Here is a 27,937-nt window from a genome sequence, read left to right as displayed (position 1 = left end):
ATCGACGCTTCTCAAATTCCGAAAGAGATTGAGAAGCTACTCGTACTTGTCGTATGGCCATGCCACGTTGCGATCTCCACCCGGGCAATTCCAGTAACATTAGACACATCCAATAGCCATAATATACTCACAACAGTCTTTATCTGCACGAATGCACTGTTCCTATAAATATAATAGGGAAAATAACCTCGTATGAAGGTGAATGTTTATCAACATTTCCTACACGTACGGAAATACTATAGTATCAGTCTGGTAGCGTTACGACAAGTGAAACGTCCCCTTAGAAAAATAATAAATGACTGTGCGTAAACTGACACACAATATTTTTAGCGCAACGTAATCTGACTTTCAAAAATCCCTACAAAAGAATGGCCCTCACTAACAATAACCAATATCTTTCATGAATCACTTACCTCACAAAAATCTTCGTTACTTGAACTACTGCAATACAGCGTGCGCCAATACTGCCAGCTGAATAAAAGATTCTAACTACTGAAGGCACTAACTACTGATAGGCATAGTTAGCAAATGAAAGATTTTGATAGAGAACAAACAATGTATTTACCTTAATAGTGTTCAAAAGTCATTATATATATATCAGTTCATGACATCCAGACTGCACACAGCACAGTCAGTGATTTTCATATTGAGCGCTACATGACGTTACCAATATAAAAACCTAAACAGCCTACTTACACAAGATGATGCTGTAACACATTTTACTTCTGTCTCTGTATATCACGGCAGTTACAAGTGTCGTACGCAATTTGTTCGTTTCAGTGTCTTACGATTGGTCCCCGTAATATGTGACAAACATCATACAAGCTACCGTCTACACATGTGTTTTCTCGTTCCACACATCCGCTTTAAACTCTAAGCCCTAAAGGTGCTTCCCTGTGCTTGTTTCAGATGTTGCTGACCATGTGATCAGCAACACCAGGAGTCGCCATGGCCAACACAGCACATCTCGTGAGGAGACAGAGTTCCCAGAACTTGAATCCCCAGCGATCTCTCGACCGCCTCGAGATGAAGGAGATGCGCGGACGCCTTGTCGTCGAGAATGGTGGCTCCAACAGCTATGGGGCTACCAACATCGCCTTCGACGACTCCAGCCCCAACACGAAGGTACGCAACTCCACATATGAGAAAAGACGCCTTACAAACCCCAAAAGCTGTTGTACGAGGGTGAGTCAAATGAAAATCTTAAATATCTTTTTAAAAATATTATTTATTGTGCAGAAGTGGTACAGAGCTGTATCATTTTTCAACATAATCTCCCCCATGTTCAATGCAAGTCCTCCAGCGCTTACAAAGTGCATAAATTTCTTTAGAAAAAAATTCTTTTGGTAGTCCGCGCAACCACTCATGCACCGCGTGGCGTACCTCTTCACTAGAACGGAACTTCTTTCCTCCCATTGCGTCTTTGAGTGGTCCAAACACATGGAAATCACTTTGGGCAAGGTCTGGTGAATATGGTGGATGAGGAAGACACTCAAAATGCAGGTCTGTGATTGTTGCAACTGTTGTACGGGCAGTGTGGGGCCTTGCGTTGTCATGTTGCAAAAGGACGCCTGCAGACAGCAATCCACGTCGCTTTGATTTCATTGCAGGCCGCAGATGACTTTTTAGGATATCTGTGTATGATACACTGGTGACAGTGGTCCCTCTAGGCATGTAATGCTCCAAAATGACGCCTTTTTCGTCCCAAAAGAGAGTAAGCATAGCCCTCCCTGCTGATGGTTCTGTTCTAAACTTCTGTGGTGTTGTTGATGAGGAATGGCGCCATTCCTTGCTCGCTCTCTTCGTTTCCGGTTGGTGGATGTGAACACAGGTTTCGTCCCCAGTAACGATTCTTGCAAGGAAGCCATCACCTTCTCGTTCAAAGCGCCGAAGAAGTTCTTCACAAGCATCTACACGTCGTTCTCTCATTTCAGGAGTCAGCTGCCATGGCACCCATCTTGCAGATACTTCATGAAACTGGAGCACATCATGCACAATGTGATGTGCTGAACCATGACTAATCTGTAAAAAATGTTCAAATGTGTGTGGAATCTTATGGAACTTAACTGCTAAGATCATCAGTTCCTAAGCTTACACACTACTTAACCTAAATTATCCTAAGCACAAACACACACACCCATGCCCGAGGGAGGACTCGAACCTCCGCCGGGACCAGCCGCACAGTCCATGACTGCAGCGCCTCAAACCGCTCGGCTAATCCCGCACGGCACTAATCTGTAAACATGCTGCAATGTCATTCAGTGTCACTCGGCTGTTTTCCTTCACTATGGCTTCAACCGCTGCAATGCTCTGTGGAGTCACAACTCGTTGTGCCTGAACTGGACGAGCAGCATCTTCCACTGAAGTCACACCATTTGCGAACTTCCTACTCCATTCGTACATTTGCTGCTGTGACAAACATGCACCATCGTACTGAACCTTCATTCGTCGATGAATTTCAATAGGTTTCATACCTTCACTACGTAAGAACCGAATAACAGAACGTTGTTCTCCCCTGGTGCAAGTGGGGCGGCCATCTTTATACTAATAGTGCGACGGTATGTGTGCATCTGCACTATGCTGCCACCTACAGGCCACTCTGCACGCTGTTTGTAGCACGCTTACCGACTTACAGGATAACGGCGCGAAATTTCTATTTGTTATCACAAATTTAAGGTTGTCATTTGACTCCCCCTCGTACGAATGGTTGACGCACCTCGAAACCAAGAAACTTTTTTCTTTCTTTTTTTTTTAATTTGTTGGCTTTCAGGACATGCCTATACAGTCTTCTCAATAGTGTAGCATGAGTTACGACGGTACGAATGTAAGGACAACACAACCCCCAGTTGCCGACATGAGAAAATCTCCGACCCGGTCGGAAATCGAACACGTGTCCCTTCGGTTAGCAATTCGCTGCATTGACCGCGCAGCTACCGAGGCATACCACCATGAAACGTGGCGATAGCATTAATCCTCCTCTAAATGTTGTTTTGTGGCGACCCAGAAGGAAAACTCAATGGAGTTGGGTTCTTAATCAACAAGAATATTGCTGATAGAGTATCTGTCTTAGAAGGAACTTCCAGCAGGACAGCTCGAATGGTCCTGAACGTGTCGAATAGGTATAAAATACAGATTGTTCAGGTGTACGCTCCCACCTCAAGTCACCCTGACGAAAAAATTGAATCCTTTTATGAAAGTCTGGATAGCACCTGTAAAAGAGGTAGCGATTGTCACATCCAAATGGTCATTGGCGATTTCAGTGCAAAAGTTGTCACCAAGAAACCGGGCGACACAGTGGTGTGCAACTATGGGATTGAGGACCGAAACGATAGAGGTGAGAGATTAGTCCAGTTCGCGGAGTACACCAATCTGTCCATCATGAATACGTTCTTTAAGAAGCACCCTGACCGAAAATGGAGGAGCCCAAATTTCATTGTCAAAAATGAGATAGACTTTATTCTGTCAAACATTCCGCAGATTGTAAAAGACGTATCAGTGCTAAATCAGTTCAACACTGGCAGTGATCACCGTCTTGTGAGAGCAAGGGTCGAACTCAGTGTAAGCAGTGAAAGGGAAGAGAAGGGTAATCAACCTCAAAAACCTGGAAGAACATTCCTCGGAACTCCAAGAAGTCCTCCAAAGCAAGTTCCACAAAACTAAACATGGTGATTTGGCGGAAATGATTGTTTCAAGTGCACAAGAAGTCGGTGGCCTATGCCAAAAATATAAACAACCAAAGAAATTCAGTGCCAAAACTGAAACCGTTTTACAACAGAGGAGAGAAATCAAAATCCAAACCGATCGTGACATGTTAGCGTATTCCGAACTATGTAAAGCAGTGCGAAGAGAAATGAAAACTGACATACAGAAATTCACTGAAAACGCCTTACGAGCAAGCTTCGAGAACAAGTTTAAAGGCAGCCAAACGCAAACTCACAATCGGTAAAAAGCAGATTATCGCACTCGATGGAAATGACAATCGAATCACTGAAAAGGAGGAGGTTTTGAAGTTCATCAGAGACTTTTATAGCAATTTGCATAGCAATCCAAGGGAAAATTTGAGTGTATCTGAATTAAACGATGTACCTAGTGTTCCAGATATACTCCCATCGGAAGTCAAGTGTGCTCTAGATATCATGAAGAAGGGAACAGTGGCGGGTGATGATGAGCTCAATGTTGACATCCTCAAACTGGCAGGAGAGGTAACAATAAATCACTTGGCAATAGTATTTACTTCCTGTCTGCACTATCTTCAATCCCACTATCGTGGAACAAGGCTAAGATTATTTTGATGCACAAGAAAGGAAGTATTCACAATATTAAAAACTACCGTCTTATCAATTGCTCTCAATTTTGTACAAAATTTTCACAAAGATCTTGTTAAACCGAATTAGTTCCACCCTAGACTCAGCCCAACCTATAGAACAAGCAGGATTCCGAATCAATTTTATCACTATTGACCACATTCTGACCGTTAGTGAAGTGATAAGCAGAGCGAATGAATACCAACTGCCTCTCTGTATTGCCTTTGTTGACTTTGAAAAGGCATTTGACTCCGTTAGCCATGTAGCTGTCCTCCAAGCTTTGAGTGAGCAAGGAGTGGGAGCAGCATACATTGAAGTGCTCAGGAAAATCTACGAGAATTCTTCAGCTTATGTTAACATCGGCGAATCAACTCAAGGATTCCGCATCATGAGGGGTGTCAAGCAAGGCGATCCCATCTCCACAAAACTGTTCTCTGCTGTATTGGAAATGGCTATGTCAAAGCTGATCTGGGAAGGTACGGGAATTAGAATTAATGGAAGAAGGCTTACCAACTTGAGATTTGCTGATAATATTGCCTTAATAGCCAAAGATTTCGCAGAGCTCCAAAACTTAGTTACAGATCTTTCATTGGAATGTCAGCTGGTTAGCTTGAACATGAACCTTTCCAAAACAAAAGTAATGACCAACAAATGGGTCCCAGCTGGAGATGTGAAAGTCAAGGACAGTCTATTAGAAGAGGTCAGTGAATATGTCTACCTTGGTCAGATTATAAATATGAAGGGAGACATAAGGCCAGAAATCTATCGACGCATCAAGCTTGGCTGGCAAGCATTTGGGAAGAATTCAACAGTATTCAGATCAAAAATGCCAGTAAATCTGAAGAAAGCAGTATTTGATCAAGGCATTCTTCCTGTGATGACGTAAGGCTGCGAGACATGGACACTGAACTCATTTACAAAAGGGAAACTTAGGACAGCACAGAGAGCCATGCAGAGATCAATGCTGGGCTATACAAGAAAGGTTAAGAAAAGGACAGATGACATCCAGTCTGTGACGAAGGTTAACGACATCTTAGAGACAGTAGGTTCCTTGAAATGGCAGTGGGCTGGCCACGTCGCAAGAAGAAAAGGCAACAGATGGACGAAGCTAGTACTGGAGTGGAGTCCGAGAGAGCACCGGAGGCCTAGAGGAAGACCACCGGACAGACGTGACAAAGACATCAAGAAGATCGCTGGTAACACCTGGCAGAGACCTGCCCAAGACCGTCCTACTTGGAGAAGACTGCTGAAAGCCTACCTGAAGCCACGACTCGAAGAGGCCACATCATTTAATGATTGAATTGGCTGATGATTATGATGATGATGATGATGATGATGAGATATTGTTCTTGTTGATGTTGTTGTTATCTTCAGTCCGAAGACTGTTTTGATGCTGCTCTTTACGCCAGTCCATCATTTGCAAGCCTCATCATCGCCAGGTAACTACTATAACTTACATGTGTTTGAATCTGCTTACTGTATTCATTCCTCGGTCTCTCTCTATGACTTTCAACCCCAACACTTTCTTCCATTATTAAACTGACGATTCATTGATACCTCAGTATGTGTAGCGTGAATTAATCCCTTCTTTTAGTCAAGTTGTGCCATAAATTTCTTTATCTTCCAATTCGATTGAGTACCTATTCATTAATTACTCTATCACTTCAATTTGTGTTAGATGTTAACAAGTTCATCTTTTTCAGAAGTGATTCCCTCTCTCCAACCAGTCTGCATTTTGTATCCCCTACTTTGGCCACCATCAGTTATTTTGGTGGCACAATAGCGAAACTCATCTACTGTTTTTAGTGTTTCATTTCTTAATCGATTTTTCTCAGTATCGCCAAATTTTATTCATTCCATTACCTTGTTTAACTTTTATTGCTGTACATCATATAATCTGTTTTCAAGACACTATCTACTCCGTTCAGCTGCAAGTGCTTATCCGCGTTTGAAAGAATGTCGTTGGCAGACCTCGAAAATTTTAACACTCCTTGAAATGTAATCCTCTTTCCAAATTTCTTCTTGTATTTCCTTTACTAATGGCTAAACGAAAAGACTGAATATCATCGGAGATTCTCTTCGTAACCACTGCTTCCTTTTCATGTCCTTCACTCTTATAACTGCCGTCTGATTTCTGCACAAGTTGTAGATAAACTTTAGCTCCCTATATTTTATCCCTGCTGCTTTCAGAATTTCGAAGATTGTATTCCAACCAACACTGTTAAAAGCTTTCTCCAAATCTTCAAAAGCTATAAAGGTCTTCCTGTAACCTATCTTCTAAGATAACTCGTAGGGTCAGTATTGCCTCGGTACTTCCTTCATTCCTCCAGAATCTAAACTGATCTTCCATGAGGTCGGCTCCGACCAGTTTTTCTATTCGTCCATAAAAAAAATCCTGGCATTGTTTTACATCCATGACTTCGATAACATTCACACTTGCCCACGCATGCGTAGTTTGGAATATTCTTGAACTCTGACGGTACTTCAACTGTCTCATACGTCTTGCAGACCAGGTGGAATAGTTTTGTCAAGGCTGGGCCAAGAGTCTTAGTAAATCTGTAGGGATTTAGTCTGCTCTAGGGACCTTATTTCCACTTGGGTCTTTCTTTGTTACGTCAAATTCTTCTCATAGTATCTACCTCCCATAATATCTTCATTTCCTTCGCTTTCCCTTTCTATAATTTGTCTTCGTTTCCCTTACGTAGCCCTTCTATATATTTCATCCATCGTCCCCTTCTTTAGTCGATACTGGCTTACGGCCACTTGATACTCATGCAGCTGTTTATCTCCAAACATCTGTTAAATTTAGTGTGCGTCGTATCCATCTTTCAGCAAATTATTCACGCTTCTACAGCCTTCCATCTGTCCTCTAGCCATTCCTGCTAACTATATGTTATATATCGTATTTTGCAGCTGTAAGAAAAGTGTTATTTAGACAAAATAAGACTTTTCAGCTTTTAGTAAAATCGCAAAAGATGGTATGTTGTATAACCTATATTACTTGTACAACTGCGACTGTGGAACAGAGGCCTATAAACAAAACAGACAAAGTAGTATTTTAATATCTCCTACTAGACCTTTGCTTTTTATCTGCTTGATTCTCTGCAGCCTTTACAAATTAATCTCTCAAAACAGCCCATTCGACTTCTACTGTATCTCCTCCCTCTGCTTCAGTCCATTGTTGCCTAACTCTCCCTCGGAAACTCTCAAAAACCTCCTATTATTTCAATTTAGCTAGGTCCCATTCTCTAACTTTCTACCTTTTTGCGACTACTCGTACTTGGTTTCAGTCTGCAGTTGATAACCAAAAAATTTTCAGAGTACATGTGTGCACTGGAAATGTCTTACGGTTTAAAATCTGGTTTCGATTTATCTATCCGCTTTTTCAACATATTCATTCTTAATATTTTCTGTAAATTGTGGTGTGCAGCTTCAATATGTATAGGATGTATCAGGGGAAATAGTAATTATTTTATAAGTTGATAGTATTCCTTATGAGGCGTGTTCAGATTTTATTGTTTACGGTGATCCAGCAGCTGGTTACAGAGACAAATTTTCATTTCGAGTTTTGGTACTCCAGATCCTAAGGGTTTATTGGTTTATTTACTGACTTTTCTGTGTGAAAGTTCAAGCTGTTATTAACTTTACGTAATTGATTCTTTTTAACTGTGTTTGTGATTTGTTGCCCAATTCTGCATGCTTGCATAGAGCAACGTATCTACAAATTCTGAGTAAATCGATTAGGTATTTGTGAACGGGTTTTAAAATGGAAAGGCTGATGCTGCTTGTACAAAATATGGTAGGTGATTTTCTAACAGCACCGTACCAAGCATTTAGGAATGTTTGCTTGTGTCTTCACTAAACTGTGTGAGACTGACGCCCTTCTCAGCAATCATATCTCACCTGAACGTGCGAATGAAAAAGAGTGTGGATGTTGTAGAAGACGTTACCCAGCCGGTAGTCATCAGCAAGCACACGTAGGATTTTTACAGATACCGGCGTGCAACACAAACGAATATGGCAGACATAGCCTTTGCGCAGTCTCTATCATCATTTACAGCCGATTCAACAAATCCGAGAAGGAGACGAAAAAAAAACGATTGGATTTTGTCGTCAGCTAATTGTAAATCGTCGAGCAATCCGGTTAATACTATTTACTGATGAAGACAGTTTGATTTTTGACGGTATCAACGACACTCGTACCAGTAACACTCTGTAACTTAACGTTGGTGGCCTGATGAAAATCCACATGCCTTTGTCGAGACACATATTCAAAACGCTTCTTTGGAAATGTTTGGTGTGGTGTGATAGTTGATTTCTGTGTAAGTGCATCGGGCCTCGTTATCTACACTTTCTTGAAAACGAGTTCCTTGTGTTATTGGAAGAGGTTTTCGGATTAGTCTCTGCTAGCAACACACAAGGGCAACGGCCTTGCCGCTGTGGATACACCGGCTCCCGTGAGATCACCGAAGTTAAACGCTGTCGGGCGTGGTCGGCACCTGGATGTGTGACCATCCAGGCCGCTATGCGCTGTTGCCAGTTTTCGGGGTGCACTCAGCCTCGTGATGTCAATTGAGGAGCTACTCGACAGTAGCGGCTTCGGTCAAGCATACCATCATAACGACCGGGAGAGCGGTGTGCTGACCCCACGCCCCTCCTGTCCACATCCTCCGCTGACGATGAAACGGCGGTCGGATGGTCCCGGTAGGCCCCTCATGGCCTGAAGACGGAGTGCTTTTACCAACACACGAGATAATTGCTGTTCCTCCAGAACCATATTGCATTTAAAGAACGGTGCCGTGAAACTACTAGAAGCAGCTGTAATGTGTCTTTACTCACAGAGATTCGGTATCTTCAAGACACTGATTGGCGTTACTTTAAATTAACGGAAGATTCTTTGGCGTAAAATACATAATGATTCCAATTGCAGCATCTGTCACATACACGTTCTACGAAGGAATTATCTGAAAGGGACAGAAATCGACAAGTGCGATTTGCATGTACCGCCAAACGATTACATTTTCAGAGAAGTTGGATGATTTATTCAAGAGAAAAAGCTTATGGCAGAGAGGTTGGTATCCCACAGCTGTCCGCAACGACTCCAGACAGACCTTCGCTGCTCATCCGGCTTCACTTTGAAGCGGGATTCGTCACTGAAGACAAATCTGCTCCAGTCAATGAAATTATAGGTCGAAGACATGTGTGGAGACGATCCGCACAGAGGTGCGATACAACCTGACCTTCGCCCGCCGTACGGCCAGTCGAACAGGAGTGACGGTCTGGCGTGCTATTTCTCTTCATAGCAGGACATCTATGGTTGTCATCCGCGACACCCTTACAGCGCCAATGTACGCCTCGTTTTGTTGCCCTTCACAACATGCCGCCCTGGACTTACCTCTCAGCAAGATAATAACCGCCCACACATGGCGAGAGATTCTGCTACATGTCGTCGTGCTTGTCAAACCATACCTGGCCAGTAAGGTCGCCGGATCTCTCCTCAGTTGAGAGCGTTTGGAGAATTATGGGTAGCGCCTTCCAACCATCTCGAGATTTGGACGATCTAAGGAGCTAATTAGACAGAATTTGGCACTACATTCCTCAGGAGGACATCCAACAACTCAATCAATGCCAAGCCGAATAACTGCTTGCATAGAGGCCAGACGTGGAGCAACGCGTCATTGACTCGTTCAACTTGTGACATTCTGTCTTTTGAATAAACCATCGCCGGCCGCGGTGGTCTAGCGGTTCTGGCGCTGCAGTCCGGAACCGCGGGACTGCTACGGTCGCAGGTTCGAATTCTGCCTCGGGCATGGGTGTGTGTGGTGTCCTTAGGTTGGTTAGGTTTAAGTAGTTCTAAGTTCTAGGGGACTTATGACCTAAGATGTTGAGTCCCATAGTGCTCAGAGCCATTTGAACCATTTGAATAAACCATCCACTTTTTTCTGAAATTGTGACCATTTGTTTGCTCATGTACATCATATCTACCGATTTCCGCCCCATTCAAATAAATCCTTGTCGTGCGTCGTTTTCTTTTGTCTTAGAGCAGTGGTTCCCAGCAGGTGGTCCGCGGACCCCCAGGGGTCCATGAGCTATGCCAGAGGGGTCCGCAAGATGCTGTTAGAATAAAAAAAAATATTAAATATATTTCTTATGACAACAGATTTTTTTTTGTTTTGGCCGCTTCATGCGTGAGCAGAGCTTTAGCGAACGCTAACTTCTGCGTGTAGCGTCTTCCTAGAGTGCAAAGAGACCGGCAGTGAGCATCAGCAACTTCTTATTCATACTGAAGTAGGATGGCTTTCTCGAGGTAGGATCTTGTCAATATTTTTTGAACTTAGAGACGAGGTTCGTGTCTTCCTTCTTGACACAAAGTACGCGGATTTTCTCACTAACTTGTCTTGGCTTTGCTCAGCTGCGTACTTAGCTGATGTGTTTGAACACTTGAGGATAAGATTACTGCTATGGTCAAAAAGTGTCAGATCTGGGCGTCAAGGATAGAAAACGAGTCCTAACTAACTTTTCTACTTTAAAACAATTCTTCGGGTCATCAGAGGAGAGTTTGCCTGACTAGATCAAGATCAATGTAGCCGAGCATCTATGCAGCCTAGCCACCACTTTTAGAGAATATTTCCCTGAACCTGACCCTGACGACAGATGGATTCGAAATCCCTTCAGCTGTGAAGAAATAGACAAAATCCAAGGCCTCACTGAAGAAGAGCAATATCAACTTGTATACCTGTCCAACTGTGGTACGACGATAAACATTTTCACCAGTGATAAAATTACAGACTTCTGGACATCAGCATGCAAGGACTACAAGAAACTTGGAGATAAGGCAATGAAAAAGATCCTTCCATTTGCAACCACATATCAGTGTGAGCAAGCATTTTCTTCCAAGTGTTTCACGAAAAAGAAATATAGGAATCGGCTCGACATGTGGTCGGATTTCAGAGTGAAAGTTTCAAGTTTGTAACCTAATATTCCAGAAATGATGGACTCAAAGGTCAGATTGAACTCAGCCCATTAAGAACTGAAAATTAAAACTAACTGTATACTGATGGAGTACTCTGTTGTAACTGTATTATTTCAAATAAATAATACCTTGTATGAAATTAGTGTTTTCTTATTTTTCACACATGTCTACTCAATGCTATCTCAAGTGCAGAATACTTGATAGATACTCAGTTGTAATTTTTTTCCTGTCATTTTCAGTTCATACTCAATTTTTATTTTTTTTAAGGAGTTTGTTATAGTAAACACCCAGATTTGAAGACAAAGTTTTTGAGCAATAATCAAAAATTTAACAAGAACAATGATGGCTAAATTGAAAAAGTTTTAAACTCAATATTTTTTCAATAATGAATATGTCAATGTTTTTTCCAAGTACCAATAATAGAAAACGTATAAAAAATTCTTAATTTGGCTTTTTTAGGTACTTGATACTGTGATATGACAAGGTACCAATCGTGCTCGATGAGGGGGTCCTCGATAAAATTTTGTTGGGAACCCCTGTCTTAGAGTGAACAGGGATCTACATGTGACAGATGCTGCAAAATGCCAAGAAACCTTCTTGTAACCTGGTGGAATGTTAATCCGTGACTGAAGAAGGTCAATTGACCGAAATCGATTATCTGTGAATGTAGAAACATCGCATCAGCTTTTCGTGGTTCCATAATGTCATACTTTAAACACTCATCCTGTATTATGATACACTATTCCCAACGATGGATGACATTGGTGATGAGCTGCCTTTCGGCTGTTAAGGAAAACCACTTTTCTGTCATTCTTTTTTTTTATATAGTGCCTTTCACACAACACTTTCTTCATACGTGGAAAAGAGAAGGCTTTGTAATGCCATGCACGAAGACTAGAAGACTTGACAGCGTGTGTCAGTTTATCCTACAGCAGAATGAGCTGTGGCGTTGCCGAATACTAAAATCGCCCCCTCGGACAGCTTACCGCCAAGCTCCGTCTTGACTGTCTCCCAAATCCTCGTCAGGTGACTTCGGTAGTACACTCCTGCGACAGTTTCCCTGGCGATTATGATTTGTAAGCACCACCCACGGCAGTCTCAGTACAATACTCAGTATCACTTTGTCTAATGATGGTCGGGTCTACGCCTTTTTCGGCGGCGGTGAATCCACATGTTTCCATTGCTTGTTTCCTCCTTTGTCTTGGAATCATAGTGACACACACAGAATTCACCCGTAGTGAGTAGTCGGCTAAAAAAGTCATCTGAATTGGCTCGGTATAGCTCCTGCCTCGATTCGGACGGATTTTTAAATGGGGGCGAGTACTCGCAGAACCCAGCGGCCAACGATGTTCAAAACATTGTGCAAGATGTTGGAAACTGATCCATGACTGATTTCGACATCTTCCACAATTCGATTGGCATTCGCCAGTGTTTGAGCACCAGTATCTCCACACCTCATGTGATGTTCAGGCCTTCACAGAGAAATGGTCTGATTCTTCTTTCTGCGTCGTTCATAGTCGTCTGTCCACAGGCGGAGCATCTGCGCCAGCTAACAGCTGTGTCGTATAATAGTGCACTGTTGCCGCGCACTTCCACCATCTCACACTGGATTGTTGCAATGTTGTTCCCCTCCAAAAGACTTAACAGCACGATACTACACGTCATTATATGGCTGTGCCAATTTATTTCGGTTTGTCTAGGGCGTGCTACAGTATTAAGGCTAGGAAATTTCAATGTGCTCCATAACTACAGACATCTACCTACAAACACTCAAATAATTACCTAAATTCATTTTTTCTCAGTACTAAATAAAGGCTTATGACTACCCCTCGTATTAATAATTTTATTTATGGATGAAAAGCGCAAAAATATGGGCCTTTTGCAGTACTAAGTAATTCAACCATTTTTGTGCTTCCTTACAAGGCCGCCATCAGTGTTATAACTGAATATCATCATCAAAGAGGATACAGTAATGGTGCACAACTTAGAAAAATATATTACAGCTAGAGAGTGAGGCACCAAAAAAGAACAAATTTCGTATTTGACAAAGCAATTGTAACACAATTAAGTTATTTAAGCTAAGCAGAAATAAACATGAAGGGAACATACAAGAAAACATTAAGACTAAACAATGGGAAAACACTTTCTCTCTCTCTCTCTCTCTCTCTCTGTCTCCCCCTCTTGTGTGTGTGTGTGTGTGTGTTTGAAGAATAAGAAGAGAAAAATAGTATACACAACGATAAATCACGCTACACCTGAATTTGAATTTGTAACAGTTATAAGTATGTCCTATTATACAAATGACAGATGAATATAAAGAATTACATTCAACAGAAGAGATGCACATGTGCTACAGCAACAGAATAGCCTATATAACGACTGAAATTAAACTGACACAAAAAATAAAAATAAATGAATACAAGACTTTTGGAAAACAATCTGAAAAGGTATTTTACATGGGAAATAATAATGAAAATAAATCATTGAGATTTGTTACATGGTTGAAAATTCAAAAGCTAAATTATCAGTAAGTATCAAGAATTACACTGTACTTTAGGTAAGACTTATACATAATGGTACAATAGAATATACAACAGCTTGCAATACATTTACAATGCCATAAAATATAGAATTACAAAACAAAATGAATAAGTAGAATGAAGAAAATAGTAAGGGAAGAAATAGATACATATAGGGCTTAACTGAATTTCCTTGAGGTGAAATACTGAGTTGAATGAATATTGAAAGAGAACCGTGTGCCAGATGTTCATTGATGCCCAACAGATACCGTTTTCGCCGTTGTTTTCTGGGTGGAGGGCACAGCACTTTTCGTTCATATGTATGAAGTTATCCTACCAAGCTGCGGTGTGTGGATCAATATTAACATGACAATTTCAATCATTCTCGAATAATTTAAGCCTTAAAGCCGCATCACATTCACAAAAATTCTCAACAGGCCACGAGAGACGGGTTGTTGACTTTAAAAGTCCACATATAACCCAGCAGTGTACTATACCAAGCATCATGGTTCGACAGTGTATTGTAGTCACTTTGTTGAGATCAGATGAACATGTTACCAGTGTCCATTGTATAGCGCGGAAGTAGCTGTGGATAAATGTTGGACAACCATAAAACTATTAAACAGCCTAACTCCATGAACACGTTTGCAAAGCTAAATAAGTTCAAGCCTATTTTCGAGTATTCATGACTTCGGTTGCCTCATCTATGAAGAGAGAGAGGGAGAGAGAGAGAGAGAGAGAGAGAGAGAGAGAGAGAGAGAGAGACTAACGTTACTTCTTTGGCAATGTTTCGTATAAACTGTGGTGGTACGTACGATCAGAGGATTCCTGTAGGCACATTCTGCTGAAATATCTTCTTCATTGAGACAGAAACACAAGACGGAATTTTGAAAAATATGGTAGTAGACGTTTTTTAAACTTTTGGATGCTTACTTGGCCAATAATATAAATTCTTAGAGCTAGAACGAGATTTTCACTCTGTAGAGGAGTGTGCACTGACATGAAACTTGCTGGCAGATTAAAACTGTGGGCCGGACCGAGACTCGACCTCAGGACCTTTGTCCTTCGCGGGCAAGTGCTCTACCATCTGAGCTACCCAAGCACGACTCAGGCCCTGTCCTCACAGCTTTACTTCCGCCAGTACCTCGTCTCCTACCTTCCAAACTTCACAGAAGCTCTCCTGCGCACCTTGTAGAACTAGCACTCCTGGAAGAAAGGATATTGCGGAGACATGACTTAGCCACAGCCTGTGGGATGTTTCCAGAATGATATTTTCACTCTTAGAGCTGTTTGCACTTATGGTACATGTAGTCTGTACAGTGAATGTAAACGTTATTCAGTCACATACATATTTATGCTTTGAAGCTCGTTTGAGGTACATTTCATTGCACTGACAAGGACAGGGGTTATATATCTAGCTTTCTATCTCGATAACCGTAAGCCTGTGTGGAAGCTCCGAGGAAGTAAACGCTGATAGATCACATTTGTCAATGTTATATTGGTCATCACCAGGAGTGAACTTAGGGGGGGGGGGGGAGATATACAACAACTTTTTCAGATAGTTGGTAATTTGCACTGCTGCCGTTACATCTATCACATGTACAATGCGTACAGAAACCACATGGCAGTTACAAGAGTCGAGGGACATGAAAGGGAAGCAGTGGTTGGGAAGGGAGTGAGACAGGATTGTAGCCTCTCCCCGATGTTATTCAATCTGTATATTGAGCAAGCAGTGAAGGAAACAAAAGAAAAAATTGGAGTAGGTATTAAAATCCATGGAGAAGAAATAAAAATTTTGAGGTTCACAGATGACATTGTAATTCTGTCAGAGGCAGCAATGGACTTGGAAGAGCAGTTGAACGGAATGGATAGTGTCTTGAAAGGAGGATATAAGATGAACATCAACAAAGGCAAAACGAGGATAATGGAATGTAGTCGAATTAAGTCGGGTGATGCTGAGGGAATTAGATTAGGAAATGAGACACTTAAAGTAGTAAAGGAGTTTTGCTATTTGGTGAGCAAAATAACTGATGATGGTCGAAAAGTAGAGAGGATATAAAATGTAGACTGGCAGTGGCAAGGAAAGCGTTTCTGAAGAAGAGAAATTTGTTAACATCTAGTGTAGATTTAAGTGTCAGGAAGTCGTTTCTGAAAGTATTTGTATGGAGCGCAGCCATGAATGGAAGTGAAACATGGACGATAACTACACTCCTGGAAATTGAAATAAGAACACCGTCAATTCATTGTCCCAGGAAGGGGAAACTTTATTGACACATTCCTGGGGTCAGATACATCACATGATCACACTGACAGAACCACAGGCACATAGACACAGGCAACAGAGCATGCACAATGTCGCCACTAGTACAGTGTATATCCACCTTTCGCAGCAATGCAGGCTGCTATTCTCCCATGGAGACGATCGTAGAGATGCTGGATGTAGTCCTGTGGAACGGCTTGCCATGCCATTTCCACCTGGCGCCTCAGTTGGACCAGCGTTCGTGCTGGACGTGCAGACCGCGTGAGACGACGCTTCATCCAGTCCCAAACATGCTCAATGGGGGACAGATCCCGAGATCTTGCTGGCCAGGGTAGTTGACTTACACCTTCTAGAGCACGTTGGGTGGCACGGGATACATGCGGACGTGCACTGTCCTGTTGGAACAGCAAGTTCCCTTGCCGGTCTAGGAATGGTAGAACGATGGGTTCGATGACGGTTTGGATGTACCGTGCACTATTCAGTGTCCCCTCGACGATCACCAGTGGTGTACGGCCAGTGTAGGAGATCGCTCCCCACACCATGATGCCGGGTGTTGGCCCTGTGTGCCTCGGTCGTATGCAGTCCTGATTGTGGCGCTCACCTGCACGGCGCCAAACACGCATACGACCATCATTGGCACCAAGGCAGAAGCGACTCTCATCGCTGAAGACGACACGTCTCCATTCGTCCTTCCATTCACGCCTGTCGCGACACCACTGGAGGCGGGCTGCACGATGTTGGGGCGTGAGCGGAAGACGGCCTAACGGTGTGCGGGACCGTAGCCCAGCTTCATGGAGACGGTTGCGAATGGTCCTCGCCGATACCCCAGGAGCAACAGTCTCCCTAAGTTGCTGGGAAGTGGCGGTGCGGTCCCCTACGGCACTGCGTAGGATCCTACGGTCTTGACGTGCATCCGTGCGTCGCTGCGATCCGGTCCCAGGTCGACGGGCACGTGCACCTTCCGCCGACCACTGGCGACAACATCGATGTACTGTGGAGACCTCACGCCCCACGTGTTGAGCAATTCGGCGGTACGTCCACCCGGCCTCCCGCATGCCCACTATACGCCCTCGCTCAAAGTCCGTCAACTGCACATACGGTTCACGTCCACGCTGTCGCGGCATGCTACCAGTGTTAAAGACTGCGATGGAGCTCCGTATGCCACGGCAAACCGGCTGACACTGACGGCGGCGGTGCACAAATGCTGCGCAGCTAGCGCCATTCGACGGCCAACACCGCGGGTCCTGGTGTGGCCGCTGTGCCGTGCGTGTGATCATTGCTTGTACAGCCCTCTCGCAGTGTCCGGAGCAAGTATGGTGGGTCTGACACACCGGTGTCAATGTGTTCTTTTTTCCATTTCCAGCAGTGTAGTTTGCACAAGAAGAGTATAGAAGCTTTCGAAATATGGTGCTACAGAAGAATGCTGAAGATTAGATGGGTAGATCATATAACTAATGAGGAGGTATTGAATAGGACTGAGGTATTGAATAGGATCGCCCTGCGATTCCCAGCTGATGGAGCTCCTTTCGTGTACTTTTTGTACTGCCAGGGTTTGCGAGTGTGACTTCCTGTTCTGCAGTGACTTTTACAGCTGTCGTTCTCTTATCTGTCGTCACTATCGTCTTTAGTGATCGTCCGTCACGATCATTTAACATACACATTCGTCCGCGTTTTGACTTTGCGGAAGATTTTTCCCGCTTTCCCTGTATGCGGTATATATCTTCGATACGGTATCCCATGAAACACCAAACGCTAAAGTACCTTCGTTGCTGGAGCACCCACCATACGAGTACCAACGATTTCCTCACGTTCGAATTCACTTAGTTCCAACATATTGCATTCACAACTTCAAAGACCACTGCTCTAACCAGACTGACGCATGGAACGTGTCGAGGACTTTGCACAGGTGCCGTCCGTGGTCAGATACAACGGTGGCTTGGCTAACGTCTCCATTTCTCGCAGCGTTTCCATATTTTTGACCAACCCCTGTAGATGGCAGAAGACCACGTGTTGCCAGTTTTGTCCTACCTTGATACAAGGGTGCTCATACGATAGTTTGTAGGAAGAGAGAGGGAGAGGTGGGGGGAGGCAAGATCTGAGGTTATGGAGTATTTTTAATATTCCAGAATGAGATTTTCACTCTGCAGCGGAGTGTGCGCTGATATGAAACTTCCTGGCAGATTAAAACTGTGTGCCCGACCGAGACTCGAACTCGGGACCTTTGCCTTTCGCGGGCAAGTGCTCTACCATCTGAGCTACCGAAGCACGACTCACGCCCGGTCCTCACAGCTTTGGAAGGTAGGAGACGAGATACTGGCAGAAGTAAAGCTGTGAGGACCATACGTGAGTCGTGCTTCGGTAGCTCAGATGGTAGAGCACTTGCCCGCGAAAGGCAAAGGTCCCGAGTTCGAGTGTCGGTCGGGCACACAGTTTTAATCTGCCAGGAAGTTTCATTTTTAATATTGTGGAAACCTGTAAGTATTCTACATAGTACCAACTCTAAACCTGTTAGAAACCTGCGTCATAGCGACTTTTAAGTCATTTTCTTGACAGAAAAACACGTGTCTACATAATATCTTTTCCTTTCCCTGAGAGCTAGGGCGGGAGGGGGGGGTAGGGGGAGGCGCGGTTCCTTCGCAGCCGTGTATGGGCGCTCTTGCATCGATACAGAAGATTATCGACTGTTGTCCCGGTCAGCATGTTCTCAATATTTCTCACCTATTGAGGACATCTGGTTGCGGACTGCCGAGAGACTGATACGACTCCGCTGATGAACTCTGGCATAGCGTTGAAGCAGCATTGAATAACAAGTTGACAACTTTACTTGTTGCTGAGATGCAGAGTTGTAGTTTCTGAATCGTCTGTAATGCAGAAAGAATAGCTTGAGAAAGAATAGCTTCATATCGTCCAGGCTCAGTTTCACTCTATTCCTAGCCGGTCTAGAGTCACTGTTGATGCCAGGGCTGACCACTTTGTGTAGCACTCTATATACCCCAAAATCACCCAACATGTCACTCACGTCTTCTTCCCAATAAACGTACCAGCTAAAATGTTGTTACCACAGCCCATCGAGAGACTGGTGGCGTTAGGGATATGTACGCGGGAAGGAAAGGGTACAAGGGAACAGAGACGAACAGTGACTCAGTGTAGCGACGATACGAGCCACAAATGGAGAAATCTACTATGATACAGATTGTTGTGGGCCGGCGCCTGGGAACAAGAGTCTCGACAACGGCGAAGCAGGTGGGCTGTTCACGCTCTATTGTCGTGTGCGTCTGTGGTAAGTGATTTGGGGATGGTGAAATCATGTATTACACTGGTCGGTAGTGGGAGGGATAACTAGGTAAATAAAGTGCAGAACGACTATTTAACAAACATTAACTCTCTTCACCCTTCGGAAATGAACGGTGCATTGCAACTTACATGTATCTAAGTACATATTGTCCTTCTGATCACCCACTTAAATACTACACAATGGACACTTTGCTCATCTGGAAAATGTATCACATTATAATTTGACCGAGGTATAAGCTACCGTTCTCTGAGGCATTGGGGAATTAAATGCCTTCTAAGTGCATATTTAAGATACTTAATAGTCTAATAACACACTTTAAACTCGGAGATAAAACTTAAATGGTCATAGCAGTGAACAAACTTAACACAGTGTTTCATAAAATAACTGATATGTGAGCCAACGCATAAACTTACAGTCGTCATGAAACCAAAACATTCAATTTCTTTACAATAACAAAATTCTAGCTTGAAATAAATGATTATAGGAGGCATATTAACACTTCCTGCCCATTCCTATGATCCAAATTTTACATAAGTTTAGCACAGAAAGCACCCAGGTTACCTCTTGCCCAGTACACTATTCCTTACAAATGAGCACACAATGCCCACAGTGCTAACAATTTCCATCTCACCTCTGCCCCCAATGTATGACTAATTGTTTTCGTCGTGACTGTAACCAGAGTTGCGCTGTTGTAGGCCACTTGAACATACGTACCCAGTGAGTCTGGAAACAAACCCCGAAACCACCCTAACGAATCCGAGAGTTGTGGAGAGGAAAATCCAGAAGCACAATACAATTAAGAAGACATATAGGTAGGGAACAGTCAGAATGTACCACTTACGTTCCATGGAGTACATCTATCCACAACATTTCCCCTCGTGGAAATTGGACTAGTCTCAAATAGACGCACCAAGGTTTTCGTTGTGACAGTTTTGTACATCCACAGAACAGTGCACTACGCCACATTCCAGGGCAGATGTAAACAAACAACGTGCTGCAGGTACTGCCGCAATCAGTGACACCACTAGACTGCCCCTCTTCCCAAACAGTAGATTTTTCCTCGGAGCTGTCACTCACAAGCCACTTGCAGCAGTCAGTTTACTGCTTAGACAGGGAAACTTCCCAACACACCAGGTTCCCCTGCCGACTGCTTTGGCCTTCCTCCTCTGGTTGAGTGCGCTATAGCTCGGAAACAAAAATCTCCAAGGCTCGTGACAATGAAAATATGTCACAAAGTGGTACTCACTCCCCTCACAATCCTTGAATTATCGCATAGTACACGCATTACACTAGATGCCAAAAAACATACCATCCATTAGTGATACTACCACTTACCAGTTTTACCTGAGAAAGGTGAACTCGAAAGGTACATTTTCGCTCGACATTTAAGAACATTAATGTTAGTGGGGTTAAGAAACCTACAATTTCCATGCCCCACTAAAACGAGGTAAAGGCTTTTCAGTAATTTTATCAAAAATTCTTCACCGAACTTTATCCCCTAACATGTAAGGATTTGGCTGTTGTCTGCTGCTGTATCACTGCATGTCACGAACATGTGCTTGTTTAATGTTATTTTCTGCTTTTCTCCTTAAGCAACCAATTGCTTAGGACAGACCTTCATTGGCAACAGGTCATCAATTGACCATAGATTACTGAATGGAGTCACAATTCTTCACTTAAACTCTGTAGGTGTGGCCTGGTGATTTATGTCTGGCCGTGTTAAAAGGCCAACATCAACTACAGGACTGAGCGATCAGCCGACATCTGATCTTTACTGTGACACACTATTAAAACAGAGCGTAGATTCCTATTTACCCTTTCTGCATAGAAAGGTTATGATAATAAGGGGTTGTTGTACTATGGTGTATACCCATATCTAGAAAAAAAGTTTAAACATATAAGAGGTAAAAAGCACGTTGTGTTATCAGTGAGCAACGTAGTCACATGGTCACATATCACAAGTATGGTTTGCAACACTTGAATATTAGTCTTAAAAGAAGCCACCCTTGTGGATAAAATTAAGTGAAGCGCGAAAATGTGTCAACACAAACTAATATATAACAATTGCCATTTTTAGATCTTGGAAGTGGTCCTAAAAATCAATATACATGTTATCAAATGTATTTCCTATGTGTTTAGATAATAGAAACTTCATTTTTGAAATCTGTGCCGGTTTATTCTTAGCACAGTTTTTACAAACTGCAGTTAGGTTCTCAATATTTCCTTCCAGGTTTCGCCATGTAAAGTTTTTCCATAATGTGTTACATATATCTAAACGTCCAACCCTCTTCCACTGGTGATTCATCAAAGTAGGAACCAAAATTTTATGTTTCTTTAAATATATTGAGCTCTACAGCATAAAACGTCATGCTTGACAAAATACTTTTCACTACCTCACCCTTCTTTGACCTTTCTTTAATGGCACAAACATTTGGGTCGTTATCTTGGGAAGCTCTAATATCATTAAATAACTTGGGCGAATCAGTGATTATCAAACTAGTAGATTGTAGACGCTGTTCTTCTTTTAGCCTCTCTTGCTCCAACATTCTACTAAGAGTATGCGCCATGATGTCAGTCCCTCAAATGTTACAGACTTCAAAATTTAACGCCAATATCCAAACCACCCGTCTGATAATGCGTCCTATTTTGTAGGGTTTGCCTAATGCCCGAGTCAGAGCTTGCTTATCGGTTTCTGGATGGAAATGAGTATGTTCAAAATATTATTTAAATTTTTACAGACCAAATAGCTTAGCCAAAGCTTCAGCTTCATAAACCGAATAATCACTTTAAAATCATTGAGGGCTCTTTCAGCGCAAGTTATAGGATGACTATATTCATCACTTTCCTGCGGTAATAATGCTCAAATTCCCACCATTGACGCATCAGCTTCAAGTACAAACTTTTTATGAAAATCTGGTAATGCTAGAACTGAAGCCATAGCTAAAGCTTGCTTCAACCCTGTAAAGGGCATTCTGGAATTCGCTCCACTCAAACTTCCCACCTTTTTTTACAGAAATCATTCAATGGTGGCGGTTTATGCCCGAATCCAGAAAAATATTCAAAAAAAGTTTTCTGTCCCGATCAAGTGGTATTACAAAGGTATAACTACACTCCTGGAAATGGAAAAAAGAACACATTGACACCGGTGTGTCAGACCCACCATACTTGCTCCGGACACTGCGAGAGGGCTGTACAAGCAATGATCACACGCACGGCACAGCGGACACACCAGGAACCGCGGTGTTGGCCGTCGAATGGCGCTAGCTGCGCAGCATTTGTGCACCGCCGCCGTCAGTGTCAGCCAGTTTGCCGTGGCATACGGAGCTCCATCGCAGTCTTTAACACTGGTAGCATGCCGCGACAGCGTGGACGTGAACCGTATGTGCAGTTGACGGACTTTGAGCGAGGGCGTATAGTGGGCATGCGGGAGGCCGGGTGGACGTACTGCCGAATTGCTCAACACGTGGGGCGTGAGGTCTCCACAGTACATCGATGTTGTCGCCAGTGGTCGGCGGAAGGTGCACGTGCCCGTCGACCTGGGACCGGACCGCAGCGACGCACGGATGCACGCCAAGACCGTAGGATCCTACGCAGTGCCGTAGGGGACCGCACCGCCACTTCCCAGCAAATTAGGGACACTGTTGCTCCTGGGGTATCGGCGAGGACCATTCGCAACCGTCTCCATGAAGCTGGGCTACGGTCCCGCACACCGTTAGGCCGTCTTCCGCTCACGCCCCAACATCGTGCAGCCCGCCTCCAGTGGTGTCGCGACAGGCGTGAATGGAGGGACGAATGGAGACGTGTCGTCTTCAGCGATGAGAGTCGCTTCTGCCTTGGTGCCAATGATGGTCGTATGCGTGTTTGGCGCCGTGAAGGTGAGCGCCACAATCAGGACTGCATACGACCGAGGCACACAGGGCCAACACCCGGCATCATGGTGTGGGGAGCGATCTCCTACACTGGCCGTACACCACTGGTGATCGTCGAGGGGACACTGAATAGTGCACGGTACATCCAAACCGTCATCGAACCCATCGTTCTACCATTCCTAGACCGGCAAGGGAACTTGCTGTTCCAACAGGACAATGCACGTCCGCATGTATCCCGTGCCGCCCAACGTGCTCTAGAAGGTGTAAGTCAACTACCCTGGCCAGCAAGATCTCCGGATCTGTCCCCCATTGAGCATGTTTGGGACTGGATGAAGCGTCGTCTCACGCGGTCTGCACGTCCAGCACGAACGCTGGTCCAACTGAGGCGCCAGGTGGAAATGGCATGGCAAGCCGTTCCACAGGACTACATCCAGCATCTCTACGATCGTCTCCATGGGAGAATAGCAGCCTGCATTGCTGCGAAAGGTGGATATACACTGTACTAGTGGCGACATTGTGCATGCTCTGTTGCCTGTGTCTATGTGCCTGTGGTTCTGTCAGTGTGATCATGTGATGTATCTGACCCCAGGAATGTGTCAATAAAGTTTCCCCTTCCTGGGACAATGAATTCACGGTGTTCTTATTTCAATTTCCAGTAGTGTATTTTTGGGTGCCATAAAGTCCAAGATAACTTTTTCCGGTTCCAGATTTATTTTAATACTTTCATTTTATCAGAGTTCACCATACGACCTGCTTTGTCGAGATAGGTAAAACCTTCTCTCAAGCTGTCTGAAGATGAACCTATCTGTTCGAAACCGGTAACGACGCTGTTTAAATAAATAAATAGCATTGAAAAAAGTGGTTAGTTGCTGTAATCTTCTGTGTAAGAGTCAACCTATACTACTCTGAAGTGCTGGATCTGCTTTTGTCTAGTCTTACTATAGACGACTAAATCGTCTAACAGTTGCGGACACATGAAAATTTAATATCAATAAATAGTTGGTCCATTAATTGAGAGAGTACAGCTGATACAGTTGATAGTGCGAATGGATTAAACTCATAAATATTCCAGCAGTCGAAAGTCTGTAAGGAGCTTAGATTTCTCTGCTACCGGTATTTGGTTACATGCTTGGCTAACATTCAGGGTAGGAAAAGCTTTTGCTCCCTTAGACAATCGAAGACTGTAATGTAAACCTGGCAAGGGGACTGATTGTGGTATGATTTTTTATTTGACTCTCTGCAGTCGACTCTAGATCTATTCTTGCCATTTGACTTGCCCACTAAAAATATAGGTGCTGCAGAAGGTCTAATTATCCTCTTATTCAACACGTAGTCAATCAGCTCTTTCAATATTTCGCGGTGGCGAAAACCTACTGAGTTTTCTTCCTCCAGAATAGCTTCTTCAACACCAGCTCAGTAGGTGGTCCCTCGCTCAAAGCTTAACAACTCGGGAAACTCGTGGCAAATGCCTTTTTCTATTAACCGCGCCATCCAGACGATCAAAGGATTCATTTGGTGTTGCCGTGGACTACGTACCAGGGCAAGGGCTACTTGCATTCTCTTCCTATAGATCTGGCACGTCATTCAATATACTGGCAAAAGAAGATCTTATGCCTGATTTACTGCTGAAATGAATGTTATTACGTGTCCTGTCCAAAAGAAACCCCATCTTAGCGACAAAATTGGAGCCCAGTATACAGGGTAAGACCAGACCTGATATAATTCTTCCTTTTCTAAGTATATGAGCCCAAATTTACGAGAACCTGTCCTATGAAAAGCCATGAGTGGTGAAAAGCCAAAATGTACCACTTGCACTCATTATGTGTTTGGGTGGAGAACTTCTATCCAATACATGTTTAAAAAATGGCTCTGAGCACTATGGGACTTAACAGCTGATGTCATCAGTCGCCTAGAACTTAGAACTACTTAAACCTAACTAACATAAGGACATCACACATCTATTCCCGAGGCAGGATTCGAACCTGCGACCGTAGCGGTCGCGCGGTTCCAGACTGAAGCGCTTAGAACCGCTCGGCCACTGCGGCCGGCCACTACACGTTCCCTCATGGAAAATGGATTGCTCTTAAATAGATGCATCAAGGTTTTTGTTGACAAACTTGGTTTTGTACACCCACAGCACAGTACATTATGCCTAATACCAAGGCATATGAAAAATCAGCATGCTGCATGTATCATTGCAATCAGTAACACCATACGCCACTGCCGGCCGCGGTGGTCTCGCGGTTCTAGGCGCGCAGTCCGGAACCGTGCGACTGCTACGGTCGCAGGTTCGAATCCTGCCTCGGGCATGGATGTGTGTGATGTCCTTAGGTTAGTTAGGTTTAAGTAGTTCTAAGTTCTAGGGGACTGATGACCTAAGATGTTAAGTCCCATAGTGCTCAGAGCCATTTGAACCATTTTGAACCATACGCCACTCCTCTTCCAATATGGCAGAACTGCATTCGGAGCCATCACTCACTAGTCAGTTGCGACAGTCAGTTTGCTACTCTGCAGGGCAATCTTCCCACTCGGAGGATCACACCAGAGTCCTCTGGCGGCCGCTCCAGCCTTTTTCATCAACTTTGCCAGCCAGAGAGCGCCGTGGCAAGGAACCAAAATTCACAAACGGTTTGTGACAGCAAAAATGTGTCACAAATCAGCACACATGAGTGGGCGACAAGGTGCTGGGCGTCGACGCCTCACCACAGAACGTGGAGGTCGGAGACTTGCCTGCACTGTAAGGCAGGATAGGTGGCGATCTGTGGCAGATCTGACGAAAGCATATGATGCTGGTCCGGGCGCAAGTGCTTCCGAACACACCGTTAAGCTCACATTGTTAAACACGGGGCTCTGTAGTAGATGACCTCAGTGTGTTACCACATTAACGCAACGGGATAATCAATTACGATTGCAGTGGGTACAGGATGAGTATAGCTGAAGGGTGTGTCAATAGAAACATTTCACCTGATCGAATGAATCACGGTTATTGATACATCAGGTCTATGGTCGTGTCTGTATACACTCGTTACCCAGACGGAGCATGACTCCGGAATCAAGGCGACCCCTTGGCCACCAAATTCACCTGATATGAACCCAACTGAATACATATGAGGCGCTATCGGGCGCCGACTCTTCATCCACAAACCATTGACCCGCAGAATCGGACACGACCAGGAAACACTGGCCAAACGGCTAAGGGCTCCAACGGTGAGAGGCTGAAAATCACAGAGAGACTGTGGTGTCAACGTTAGACACCACGCTATATGTTGCGGTAATCGATAGCGGTCCAGCAATTGCAACCTCTCTTGCTTGCAGCGCCGCCGTATGGCGCGGAGAGAGACTTGCAGATGCACACCGGTCGAGTGAGCGACAAGTCGTGAGCGCAGCCAGATTAGAATAGCCTTCAGTTCGCTGGGTTCGCAGCCTCTAGTTAGCGTATCTACACTCCTGGAAATTGAAATAAGAACACCGTGAATTCATTGTCCCAGGAAGGGGAAACTTTATTGACACATTCCTGGGGTCAGATACATCACATGATCACACTGACAGAACCACAGGCACATAACCACAGGCAACAGAGCATGCACAATGTCGGCACTAGTACAGTGTATATCCACCTTTCGCAGCAATGCAGGCTGCTATTCTCCCATGGAGACGATCGTAGAGATGCTGGATGTAGTCCTGTGGAACGGCTTGCCATGCCATTTCCACCTGGCGCCTCAGTTGGACCAGCGTTCGTGCTGGACGTGCAGACCGCGTGAGACGACGCTTCATCCAGTCCCAAACATGCTCAATGGGGGACAGATCCGGATATCTTGCTGGCCAGGGTAGTTGACTTACACCTTCTAGAGCACGTTGGGTGGCACGGGATACATGCGGACGTGCATTGTCCTGTTGGAACAGCAAGTTCCCTTGCCGGTCTAGGAATGGTAGAACGATGGGTTCGATGACGGTTTGGATGTACCGTGCACTATTCAGTGTCCCCTCGACGATCACCAGTGGTGTACGGCCAGTGTAGGAGATCGCTCCCCACACCATGATGCCGGGTGTTGGCCCTGTGTGCCTCGGTCGTATGCAGTCCTGATTGTGGCGCTCACCTGCACGGCGCCAAACACGCATACGACCATCATTGGCACCAAGGCAGAAGCGACTCTCATCGCTGAAGACGACACGTCTCCATTTGTCCCTCCATTCACGCCTGTCGCGACACCACTGGAGGCGGGCTGCACTATGTTGGGGCGTGAGCGGAAGACGGCCTAACGGTGTGCGGGACCGTAGCCCAGCTTCATGGAGACGGTTGCGAATGGTCCTCGCCGATACCCCAGGAGCAACAGTGTCCCTAATTTGCTGGGAAGTGGCGGTGCGGTCCCCTACGGCACTGCGTAGGATCCTACGGTCTTGGCGTGCATCCGTGCGTCGCTGCGGTCCGGTCCCAGGTCGACGGGCACGTGCACCTTCCGCCGACCACTGGCGACAACATCGATGTACTGTGGAGACCTCACGCCCCACGTGTTGAGCAATTCGGCGGTACGTCCACCCGGCCTCCCGCATGCCCACTATACGCCCTCGCTCAAAGTCCGTCAACTGCACATACGGTTCACGTCCACGCTGTCGCGGCATGCTACCAGTGTTAAAGACTGCGATGGAGCTCCGTATGCCACGGCAAACTGGCTAACACTGACGGCGGCGGTGCACAAATGCTGCGCAGCTAGCGCCA

General features: G+C 44.6%; 1 protein-coding gene across 1 annotated transcript in view; it reads left to right on the top strand.

Annotated features, from left to right (window-relative positions):
* Positions 1-948: 948 nt before the first annotated feature.
* The window catches only part of LOC126252163 (sodium-dependent neutral amino acid transporter B(0)AT3), a 169,129-nt gene continuing 142,140 nt past the window's right edge, over positions 949-27,937 (top strand). Inside the window, exon 1 of the mRNA XM_049953031.1 lies at positions 949-1,125. Coding sequence (XP_049808988.1) covers positions 949-1,125 — 177 coding nt within the window. The remainder of the gene's footprint in view (positions 1,126-27,937) is intronic.

The sequence above is a fragment of the Schistocerca nitens genome, chromosome 4 (assembly GCF_023898315.1).
Source record: "Schistocerca nitens isolate TAMUIC-IGC-003100 chromosome 4, iqSchNite1.1, whole genome shotgun sequence".
In the NCBI taxonomy this organism is placed as follows: Eukaryota; Metazoa; Arthropoda; class Insecta; order Orthoptera; family Acrididae; genus Schistocerca; species Schistocerca nitens.
The sequence above is the reverse complement of the archived record's forward strand: the minus strand, read 5'-3'. Positions and strand labels throughout refer to the sequence as shown.